Source organism: Sus scrofa, chromosome 7 (assembly GCF_000003025.6).
Source record: "Sus scrofa isolate TJ Tabasco breed Duroc chromosome 7, Sscrofa11.1, whole genome shotgun sequence".
NCBI classification, from domain to species: Eukaryota; Metazoa; Chordata; class Mammalia; order Artiodactyla; family Suidae; genus Sus; species Sus scrofa.
Genome location: NC_010449.5, coordinates 65930873 through 65942894, shown reverse-complemented (window position 1 = coordinate 65942894; position 12022 = coordinate 65930873). Strand labels below are relative to the sequence as shown.

Here is a 12022-nt window from a genome sequence, read left to right as displayed (position 1 = left end):
ATCAAGGATGCCCATCCCTGGGAGCATCTGTAATGCTTTCACAACAGAGTACCAGGATTTCTGGCAATCCACAGAGCAGGTAAACACATGCAATTTGTCTGGGCTCCTTTAAGTATTCCTGGTTTTACAGAACACTAGTTTTGTATACTCATGCCTCTCACCACTTGGATATTTCTTGTCAAAGCTGTTTAGTGGAATTAATGAAATGATGGCACCCAGAGACACAGGCTTTGCCAAAAACATAACTTGGAGAGTAAGATTCACCTCCCACTTTTCCCTTGTTTTAAGTCTCCCTACCTCCCAGCTGAACCTCCCTAATCCCCATTCCTCTTCATTTTTAAGGAAGGTGAAGGGGTATCCAGGCCAAGTTGGACCCGCTTTCCCAGTCCTGCACACCACTTTCCATAACTATCACTGTGATAAACTTATTAGAGAAAATGACTGATAAGCATCTGTTTTCTGTCCAGGGGCAAAGAAAGGTAAACCCTTGTTTCCAACAGTCCGCAGTAGAGACATTTCCCCTGAGTCTCGTTGTCCCGCATTTCATCCTCCAAACCGAACCTAATCCCTGGGAAGGGAAGTGAAACTTCCAGCACTAATTGAAACTAATCCAGGCGGACAGGCTGGGGACAGATTTGGCTCTCTTTGCTGTCCCTCAGCACCTGGTGCAGAGAGGCACATTCAAAAAAATTATTTCTCAGAGCTCCCTGGTAACTCAGTGGGTTAAGGATCCTGCATTGTCACTATCTGGTACAGGTTCCATCCCTGGCCCGGAACTTCCACATGCCAAAGGCATGGATAAAAAATTATTTCTTGAATGAGTGAATACATCCATCATGCCCCTCGTTTTCTAGTCATAAGTCTTTCTCTTTTTTGGCTTTTTAGGGCCACACCTGCAAGATATGGAGGTTCCAGGCTAGGGATTTAATGGGGGAGTAGCCGCCAGCCTACATCACAGCCCCAGCAGCACCAGATCCTTAACCTCTGAGCAAGGCCAGGGATCGAACCCTCGTCATGGATAGTATTGCCTATGGATACTAGATGGGTTCATTACTGCTGAGCCACGACGGGAACTCCTCCTATTCATAAATCTTAATTCCAAGCTGAAGAGCTCACTGTGTCCCTTTAGATAGCAAATCCCTAGCCAAAAAGAAGGTGGGGGCTAAAAAATACTTTGTCCATAATTATTTTAGGTCAAGAAGGGCAGGAATATGTGGTACTGAAACTCCCTGCCTGGACCAAAAACAGATTTAAAAAAAAAAAAAGTCTGAGATCTCAGATGTCACTCATGCCAACAATTACTTTGCTTCTTCCCATAGGACATGATCTCATCAATGTTGAAAAGCCTTGGTCTCCAATTCAGCATGTTATCACCAAGAAAAGGGAAATTTATCTTTTAAACTTAACAAATTGACATGCAATCAATGAAAAGTTTTCTGCATGATTCAATATTAACAGTTAATAAAAATCTATCAATCGGCAGTAGCATAGGAAAAAACCTCTTCCGGAGTTATAAATCACACAGACAGCAATCCAAGCAGGCCTGTCATTAGTGTATTAGGGGGAAAATCCATAGATGATGCACAGTCCTGCACAAACCATCCACAGTCTTCTGTCCTTGAGCTCATAATTCACATTAAGTATCAAATATCACTAAACTTGACCAAATATTGCTCGGCACATAGATTTACAAAACAAAAACAAGAGCCAATTTGTGGATGTCGGCTATTTAAGACATCTAGCTCTCTAATTGCAAAATCTATAGGAAAGTCTGCATAACGTCAAAGCCTGGGTTGATCCTAGGAGCGTTTCTAAATGAGAAACTGTCTCTGTTGCAAGTAAATAAAGCACTTCATGCACAGTTCCTGGCTCTAATGCTATTGCTCTTGTGGGTTTTGAAAATGACCTTCCCGTAAGCATCAAGGACTGTAACTTTTTAGATAAAGAAACTTGTTCTTGTTTTAAGTCTATGTCAGGTTCATTCCCCTATAGTCCACAGTTTTCAAAAGCAAAGGAAAAAGTAATCCAGAATTAAAAAAAAAAAAAAGTCATCCTGTTTCCAGAATGAAGTTCCCTGTCAGCCTGCCTTGGGCCTTAGGTGGAGAAGCCGAGATTAAAGAGTCAGTATTCTTTTTCATGTTTCATCTGCCAGTTTTGTGAATGTGGAAAGAAAAACCAGTGGCTACAGCTAAGCACCCAACCGTGGTATTAAGCAGAAAGTGGATTCTAGCACCCCCTCCCCCAACTTACATGCTCTCCACATTAGTGAATTCAAAAATAATGTTTGGAGTTTCTAGCAGAAAAGCCCCCGCTCCCCACTCTCTACGGCCATTGATGAAGGTAGCTCAAGGGGGGGGGGGTGAGCAGCGGCAGATGCACCCTCATATCACCATGACGATAATGAAGCTCTTTGTTCCGCCATGTGAATGTCAAGTGTGAAATCGACGATGAGCTCACCATTTCCTATTTATTCTATACTTACCTGAATACCCCAAGTATTGCAGCTTTTTAATGCATATGCAAACCACTAAAATGTCCTTTTGTGAGACACTCGGCTAAAAGACCGCTTTTGAGACGCGTTCTTCGTCTCCTCTTCAAACGGAATTAGACTGCTTCCTTCTTTTCAGGACACAAGCAACTCACTATTTAGAGGCTTTGGCTTTGATTTTGTAGACCAGCCCAACAGGAAGAGACCATGTTCTCTTTTTTTCTCCATATTTCTGAAGGCACACTTGGACTGATTTGTTTTGATTTACTAACAGAGTTAATGTTCCTGCCACAGACACAGGCTTCCTTTATGCCCTTTCAACCATCGGTCGAGCGCTGTGGACAAAGTTTTCCCCTGGAACACTGACATCCCTCTGTTGGTAACGGCATGCAGAGCCCTGGATGTGCACTCCAGCCAGAGCTCACCAGACTCGGCGGGGAGAGGAGCTATTCTCTGCAAGCCATCCATTTCTTGTGTGCCTGCCACTAAGCTCAAACTAAGCAGCCAGGTGACTTCTTAAAAAGCTAGTCAGTCCAAGTGAGCAGCCAGTCCTTGGGGGCTAAAATGTGTATGGGGTGGAAAAGTTCCCGTGTTCTGAAATTTGAGCTCGCCCTGTTTTTCCGCAGATGGAACTGTATTTGCTGCACCCTCCACAGTTAGGGATGGATAGATTTTGACACTGAGAGACAAAAAATGGTCAGGTGAACAGGTCAAATGCAACACTTCAACCAGAAAGATTTACGTCTCTGCTTGTCTGCAGTATTTTCTTCTCACAAATATGGAGTCACTTCTGTCCTCCAGAAGAGCACAGTCTGTGACTCAAAGGCACCTTTAACTTAGAAAGTGGGGCAGCCCAGGAGTTCCCATCGTGGCGCAGTGGTTAACAAATCTGACTATGAACCATGAGGTTGCAGGTTCAATCCCTGCCCTTGCTCAGTGGGTTAACGATCCAGCGTTGCCGTGAGCTGTGGTGTAGGTTGCAGATGCGGCTCGGATCCTGCGTTGCTGTGACTCTGGCGTAGGCTGGCAGCTACAGCTCCGATTCTATCCCTAGCCTGGGAACCTCCATATGCTGGGAGCGGCCCAAGAAATGGCAAAAAAAAAAAAAAAAAGTGGGGCAGCCCTGATGACAGCTTCTTGGGTGTTCCCCAGAGCAGAACAGTAGTGGCCAAAAGTGACTAGACTTCAGAGCTCAAAGGAGCAAGTTCCCATGCGGTAACAGAGGCAACCTCGGTTCCACCTGGCACCACCCGGGACTGCAAGCGCATCTGGGAAAAGCACGCACAGCCTCCCCATGTCTTCAGGTTTCCCCTTTGAAACCTAAGAAATGGCCATTTACATGTTTTGAGATCCTTAAAAAAAAAATGAATTCTTACAGCACAATTGTAAAAAACCTCATTCTAGAAAGGTTATGATGTGATCGGTGAGTTCAGCGAGGCATACACATAGGCTTCCCTAGCAAAAAGTTTGGACAGCCAAGAAGTAAATTTGGCATAAACCAAAGAGAAGATGCCAGGTTATGTGTTAGAAGTACTCCAGTTGTATCGCAGCCTAAGACTAAAAATGTAGTCCACATAGACATGTCCTCTCAGCTTCCTCTTTTTATAGTTTGAGCACAACTGTTAGGAATGTTCTCCTGGGCTCATTGGTTTGATGAGTATCTGTCTCTTTTCAAGGGACAATTAACTGTTTTTTAAGGACTTCCATATCAAGTAACTTATTACATCATGCTTATTTCTGTTTTTCTGCACAAAAGGGATTTTGTGAAATAGACCAACATGAACATTCTCTCGTTTCTCTCTGTCATTTAAAGCAAAAACCCCCAAATAGAAACAACAGCCCTGGATTAAAAAGAATCAAAAAAAGTTTGGGGGTTTTTCAAGTTGTCTTTTATTACAGACTAAAAATCTCTTTCAAAGTGACACCAAGGTGGCTCTGCTTCTTGAGCTGATTAGGACCACATGGGCTCAGGAAGAGCTGTCAGATCCTGCCTCTGGCACAGCTGGAATGATCCAACTGATTTGCCAGTATGATTTTGTTGTTGTTGTTTAAAGAAGGAAGCTTCATCCCCAAATCATAAATCTATATTCTGGAGCTCCAGGCAAAAATTAGTCCTCGTTCATTTGAAGCGAAATTCTCCTGTGACCTCTTTTATGGGTCCTCTTGAAAAACAAAAGCCATGGGGGTAGAATCTTTTGGTCAACATGCATGCTACAGTAGGAGCTAACTCAGTGCCTTCTCTTGGGTCATCAGGTCTCATGCAGAAAACACTGATCCTCAGGAAATTGTCATGATCTAAGATCATGCTGGAATGCCTGACTTGGAATTCTGTTTGTCAGGATGGCACAGAGCAAATTAATGGACTAGGTCAAACTTATCTTCTAAAGCTGACAGTGAAGGGCTCTCAGATCTGCTTTGTGGTATTGACCATGGGAGTGAAGGCACTCAAGTGGCCCCTGACCCCACAGGGAACCCTTAGGGGTCCCTTCCTCTGCAGCCCTTTTGCCACCACTTCCTCACGTAAACCTACCTGGCCTTCCTGCCTCTCACCGAGGTTTCCTCTCTTGGCTAGATGGCCCTTGGCCTGCCTGATAAATAAAATTCGTGTAATCAGGGGCCCTGATAAATTTGTATTTGTCTTCTTAGGAAACACAGATGCACCTAATCAGACCCAGAGTCATGCTGCCTTAACGCAAAAAGGTGACACTCCATCACTCTTTTAGTAGATAAGCCTTTCAGCCCCTTTACAGCACATCGATGGAGCCCAGCCCTGAGGCCCATGTTTTGCTGGTCATGCATTTCAGAAAGGAGATTTTGTTAGTTTCTTTGTTTCTCTGTTTGTAAGTAAGAGAAGGTATCATTAAGAACGTGTGTGTGGGAGGTGATCTTTATGCAGATTCTGCAAATTTAATTTGACTTCCTTTCTCACTTTGGCCCTTTCTATGTACTGTGTTTGTGAGGTGTTTTGTTTTGTTTCATTTTGCCTGATTTGGGTCCAATTCCAAGCCAGACTGGGCTGGTCTGGCCTACCATCTTAGGGTTTTCTTCACATAACTCTAAAGGGGGCATCTTGGTCTCTTTGCCTTCGTTAAAAATACGAGAACCATCCGAAATTATCCTTATTACAGACACAGAACAGGTAGAATTACACACCAAGTGCTGATTGGGGTGCTCTAAGTTGTCTCTGTGAAAAGTGTGGACAGAATTTCATAACCCATCGTTCCTCTATTAATAGTTAACCAGGTTGAGAGATTTGAATAAAAGCACATCTTGTTGCATGCAACAATGGTTTGACAGAAGAGCTGTATGGCAGAGTCAGTATTTTACTGCTTTCAGCTTCGCTACGCAGTTTTGTAGCCGGGGAAGCCATGCATGCAGAATGGCAGAACTTACAATTGCCTACAAAAGCAGAGTACAATCCTACCTGTGGAGCCTTGCCACCAAGAGAGGATGACAGCTCCGGGTTTCAAAAATACCCTCAACTGTAGAATAGTTTCAGAACTGAACTTGCCACTCTTTGAAGCACTCATCAGAGCAAGGCTTCTTGAAGCAACTGTTAAGACATAAGCATTAAATTTTACAACCATCCGTTTGGTGTATTGTGAGGGGAAAAAAAAGGAGAATGGGAAAAAAAGTGTTGAAATCTATATGTTTATGGATAAAATATGTGGCAGTTTGATTTTTGACCACTTTCAGAGCCAGGAAGAGTGGCTCAGAAACATCGGGGAGAGCTTCCACGGCCTTAAACACAGCTCTTTTCCAAAGTGACTTCCCTTTACCCATCCACTCCCCCCCAAAAAAAATCAAAATGTACTTCATGAAACTATTGTATATGAAGCACTTATTAGCCATAATTAAATGGACAATATGAATTTACTACGTCTTTAGGACTCTGGCTTGTTCTGGTTTAGAGCAAGATGATTAATGCAAATACATATTACTTGAGATAACCATTTAGCAGCTAATTTAGCCAAATTTATTACAGCAGTTAGAGGTTTTTCATTTTAGCAGACGGAGACAAGGACATGCCAAAAGTGGGCAGCGTGGACGAGTGCACACTGCCCTCTAGTGGCCGGCTGGCTGGCGCGCTGTTGGGGGGTGTGGAATCGCTGCCATCCACATCTGAGTGATAAGAGCAGGTTGTGCAGATTTCCAGAATCCTTTGAAGCTATTCCCATCCATAGCACTTTATTTCAGGGGCTGATTTACTGCACTTTCCCCCCTTTTACTAGCTCAAGAGGACCCAGCTACAAATCAAATCAATTGCAACTTGGCAAGACTAGGGTTAAAGTATCATTTTTAACATCTACATTTTAAAGCTCTCTTTCTGTGGGTATTTAATGGCACCGTTTCACATTACTGATTGTTTTTACTTGTTCCTTCATTTGGGGCTATATTTCAGAGCCTGTGTGGAGCTGTCACTCTGTTTGGCTCTAGCCATGTCAATTCTGTGCCTCCCTTAGGCCGGCGTTTCTCTCTGACTTGGTGAGGGAATGTATTTTGTTCCAACATTAAGCCAATTCTCACCAGAACCTCCCCAAGCTGACCAGTGTAAATTTCGTTCCAACCATAAATTCTTTTCGACAAGATCAAAAGGAACCGGTGTATAAGGACACTGGTTGGTATTACTCACGCCGACGTGAAATGATCAAAGACAGAGGGGGAAAGCATCTTCGGAACCATTCAGATATCCAGAGCCACAAAGAGGTCTACCTTGAAGCTATGAATAAATCACATACAAATTTGCCTTTGTGAACATCTGACGTCAAACCCATTGACAGTATCCACACCGCATTAGGTGTTCTGTGAGCCAAAAAGATTTGCAGTCCTGTTATCCTTCCTTTCATACCATGGCTGCCCAAAATGGAATAAATTCTTGCTACAAATGCTAGTAACCCTAGCTCCAGAGCTGCCGCTCCACTGAATTGGTGATTTTATTTGTCCTACTAATGGCATTCTACATTAAGCACACAGAGGGGCATCCTGGGCTTGATGCGGGACCGCCCCTTTCTAAACTTCAGATTTTGCAGAGATGATAACCATTTGGTCCCAGTCTTAATATGCATTGCTTTCTGTTGCTTTTTTTTTTCCCACCAGTGCTGAATAAGGGCCAGTGTGTGACCAAGTACTATCGTTGGATGCAGAAGAATGGAGGATACATTTGGATACAGTCTAGTGCCACCATAGCTATTAATGCCAAGAACGCCAATGAGAAGAATATCATCTGGGTGAATTATCTTCTTAGGTATAGTTTTGAATTTTTTCATTTCCGTCTCAGTTATAAAATATGTAGCCCAATGGTTAATAGCTGACATGTTGTATTACCTCTTGACAGTATCTGGTATGAGATTATATGAGAATGCTGCTTTTCTTTTCACAAGATTCAAAGAAATGAGAAAAGATCAAAGCTCTGTCGGTAGGGACTTCCGGGGCAGATTTGCAAAATGTTTCATGATTCTTGGTCTGCCAGCATTTGGGCAGCTCTGCAGAAGTTGCTTTGGTTTCCCCACAAATGTTTGGGCCAGAAATAGAACACTGACTTTCTCTCCTACAGTGGAAGTGCGCGCACGCACACACACACACACACACTCGCACGTTCTCATACTCACGCACTCCAGCCCTTGTGGAAACTGTACAAAAGGGAAGGGGAAGACGTGGCACGGGTCCTTCTGTTCCTCTTGTATCCCAGCCCTCTGAAGCTCTCAGCATATTACCTAGAGTTGGACGCCCCAGGCATTCAGGTTTCGGTAAGCAAAGGGAGCTGCTTTGCCAAAATCAAGACAATTTCTGTATAAAAATGAAGGCAATCTTCTTTTGCCTGCTCTGAGGTCTCAAGCAAGTCTGAATGCTGTTTTAATGCATCCTCAAATTTATATCCATTAACGTGGCCAAACTCACTAGTTTCCTAAATGCCGGTGTATGATACCATTCCTCTCTCCTTCCCCTTCTGCTTGCTGCCGATGGATTCAGACTAGCACCAAAGTAACCAAGGCCAACAGCCTGGGTGGTCTTTCTGGGAGCTCCTCTACCAATCCTGCCATGAAGCTATCAGAATGCTCAGCCTGCCTCCCTCCCACCACTGTCATTCCAGTCTTTGACTTCTCTCTGCCTAAAGCCACCAAGCAGGGCCTACATGTGGTCTGAGTAGGAAAAAACTTCCAGTAGGTCTTAGGAATGGAAGTGGTTGCCCTTTGGCTGAGAATCTAGACAGGAGGTACCTGAATCCCATTTTTCTTTGAGACAGTCAAATGGAGCTGAGATACTGACAGCCATGGCTCATCACCACATTGATCCTTCAGGGTGTGCTCACATCCCTTGGTGATGACTTGAAGGCACACGTGTGCTTGCTACCAATAGCCTATCAATCAGACGCTAATGATTATTGCTCTAGAGAGGGCTTTAATGTGCACCACTTAGAAGAGTCTTCATTCAGCTACTTTCTTTTTCCTTTTTTGACCTCTTCTACTCTACATTAACTCTCTCTAAAAGTAAAAGTATGGGTATTTAATGTGGCTTTCTCCAAAGCCTGCCTTTTGTGCAAATTCTCCCCTGTGTTTGGGACATGCTCAAACTGGGTTCTGCAACCAAGGAATTCCCTTACGTAGAAATTTATGGAACAGAGGCTATATATAATGCAGAAGGTTATAAAAACTCACTTGCCAAAGAGAAAACAGAATAAAGTATTGTGACACCCACTTTCAGTGGCTAGGCAAAAATGGTATTGTGCCAAGGAGACTATTATTATTAAAAATTAGACATTAGTGACAGGGGCAGTGTAGACTGGAAGATGTCTGTCCCTCAGGCTGATGGAACCTAGGGCACTAAAGTAATCCCTATGCTTGTTAACCTCACTCAGGGAGATTTCTTCCTGTCTGGATCTTTCTGTCTTATAAGCCTCATGACTTCTTACTCTGCTCCCAAATGGAAAGTGTGAGAATGGTTAAGGAAATGGCACGCCATCTAACTCTGGATCCACGCTATTGGTCTAGCCTAGGATCACATGGTATAAGCTCATGAGCCTTTAGGGCTCCCGGTGCACTTAATTCCATATGGAGGGGCAGGAAGCAGACCTGTCTTAGCTGACCTGGACACTCACCCTGGGTTCAATAATAAAAGACCGTTGAGTCAGATGGCAAGTAACTTGGGAACCCCCATGACATCTGGACCAAAGGAGACTGAGAGAGGTGAGCTTAGCAGAGGAAGCTCCCCCAACTCTGCTACTCATTGGCATCACTTCTCTAGGCTGGCGTTCTAGAAGAAAGGCCTTGCCCACATAGCAACTACTGAAATTTGTTTTTCTTTCCCATGTTCTCCTTTGTTCGTCCCTGAGTAGTATTTTCATGCTCCCTCTTCCGCCAGAATCCCTTACTTCTGGGCCCCTTCCAGGCATGTGGTTTCCTGCTCTGAAATGACTGCTCCTCCAGTCTTCCTGTCCCTCACAACGTGTGGTAGAATGACAGAGACTGTGTAAGGGCTAAGGCCACCTTTCCACCACCAGGCTCATCTGATCATCTAGAGAAAGCTCTTCTGCTGACGCTAATTCACACTAGGGAGTAAACGTCTGATAAGTCATCTAAGTGAACTAACCCTCCCTAGGATATTGCAGTAGTTACTGAAACAATAATTCTTTAATATAGGTATTTCACTAGAAAATAGCAAGTTGGTAATCATCCATGCTATGCCTCCAGATGGCTGGCCATGATGGAAAGATAGAAAAGGCATCAGAGTTCCCATCGTGGCTCAGAGGAAACGAATCTGACTAGCATCCATGAGGATGCAGGTTCAATCCCTGGCCTCGCTCAGTGGGTTAAGGATCTGGTGCTGCCATGAGCTGTGGTGTAGGTTGAGACTCGGCTTGGATCTGATGTTGCTGTGGCTGTGGCATACAGCTCCGACTCGACCTGTAGCCTGGGAACCTCCATGTGCCATGGGTGTGGCCCAAAAAAAGACAAATAATTTTAAAAAATGAATGAAGAAAGAAAGAAAGAAAGAAAGAAAGAAAGAAAGAGGCATTTTCCATTTTGAGGCAAGAGGTTTTCCTTGTGCCTGCAGATTATAGTAGCCTCTACTGCTTATACACCAGGCCAGCCTTAGAGTGGCATTTATGGAAGAGAGCTAACACAAACTGACCAAACACACTCGTTTTTTCCAGAAGCGGCTTGTTTCTGAATTAAAAATAGAACAAAAATTAAGCACATTTGTGCAAATGGGGTTAGATCCATTCTGTTGGGGCCTCTTTCACACTGGGACTCTCCCCACTGCAATCAGATTTCCAACTAACAAGCCACAGGTGTACACCACACGAGCAGACGAAAATGTGATTGTAATGGGTGTGTTGACAGTTCAGTAGCCATAATCCATGCAGCCCAAGTGCACCTGTGCATCTGTCACATCGTTAGGCGCTGAGGGCTCTGTGCCCCCATTCCTCCCCACCCCCGACATGGCTCTGGAGCCATCTGAACAGCTGAGAAGCTCCGTCAAGGAGCTAAGGCAAAGGTACTGAAGCAATGGAATCATTAGGAGCCTAAGAAAAGACTGGGCACACCAGGAGGCGTGGAAATGGATTGTTGAGGGTACTTCTCTCGTCCTCCCTTCCCCCAGATGTGATCCTGGCAGGAACGTCAAGCAGCACGGTTCCCCAGCCCCCAGTGGTACCTGATTACTGAAAAGCTTTTGGTGGCTTTCAGGTAGCATTTGGGTATTCAATCATTGTAGCAAGGTGCACCTGTACCCCAGCACACACAGTTCCAGCTTCCGTAAAAGTCCTGTGATGAGCACGGAAAAGATGTCATGTTCAGTTTCCAAACTCTCTCAACTCTCAAAGTTTGGGGCAAGGAAATGGGAAGAAGCGGGTGGAAGCAACCCACACAGAATAGGTGTCTGCACTCCTGATGACCGCCTCCCTTCCCCACAGCAACCCTGAGTACAAAGACACGCCGATGGACATTGCACAGCTCCCCCACCTGCCAGAGAAAACTTCAGAATCCTCGGAGACATCCGACTCTGAATCCGACTCTAAAGACACCTCAGGTATTACAGGTATTACGACTTCTCCATGTTCTGCAGTTTATAGCTTGCCTTTCCAAATGTAAGGGGTGGGCAACGCCAAAGGGCCATCGTCCAAGCACAGTGACTGGTCACATGGTATAGAGAGATGTGTCACATCAAGTTATTACTGAGTCTTTCTCAACACAGTATGTATGTGTACTTCTAAGCCACCACATACATATGCACACACACATGTGTACACATACACTATATATAAATATATACGTATGTGGTGGTATATAAAATACACTTATAAGTATATATATACATTCATATATGTATATTATAGTATATAGTCATAACATAAAAATAGGTATATTATGGTATTTATGCACATTGTAATATATATTCATATATACATAGATACATTATGGTATATAAATATACATACACAAATATACAGAGAGATTGATTGATTTAGACATCACTTAATGTCAGCCCTCCACTGGCTGACAGAAAAAACACTGCCCTAACCCCATAGCTGGC

General features: G+C 44.0%; 1 protein-coding gene and 1 long non-coding RNA gene across 3 annotated transcripts in view; one reads left to right on the top strand and one right to left on the bottom strand.

The window, feature by feature from the left end:
* The window catches only part of LOC110261683, a 258687-nt gene that overhangs the window by 157819 nt on the left and 88846 nt on the right, over window positions 1-12022 (bottom strand). The window lies entirely within an intron of this gene.
* The window catches only part of NPAS3 (neuronal PAS domain protein 3), an 875835-nt gene that overhangs the window by 857926 nt on the left and 5887 nt on the right, over window positions 1-12022 (top strand). The window contains 2 exon segments of the mRNA XM_021099860.1: window positions 7586-7733; window positions 11403-11527. Coding sequence (XP_020955519.1) covers window positions 7586-7733; window positions 11403-11527 — 273 coding nt within the window.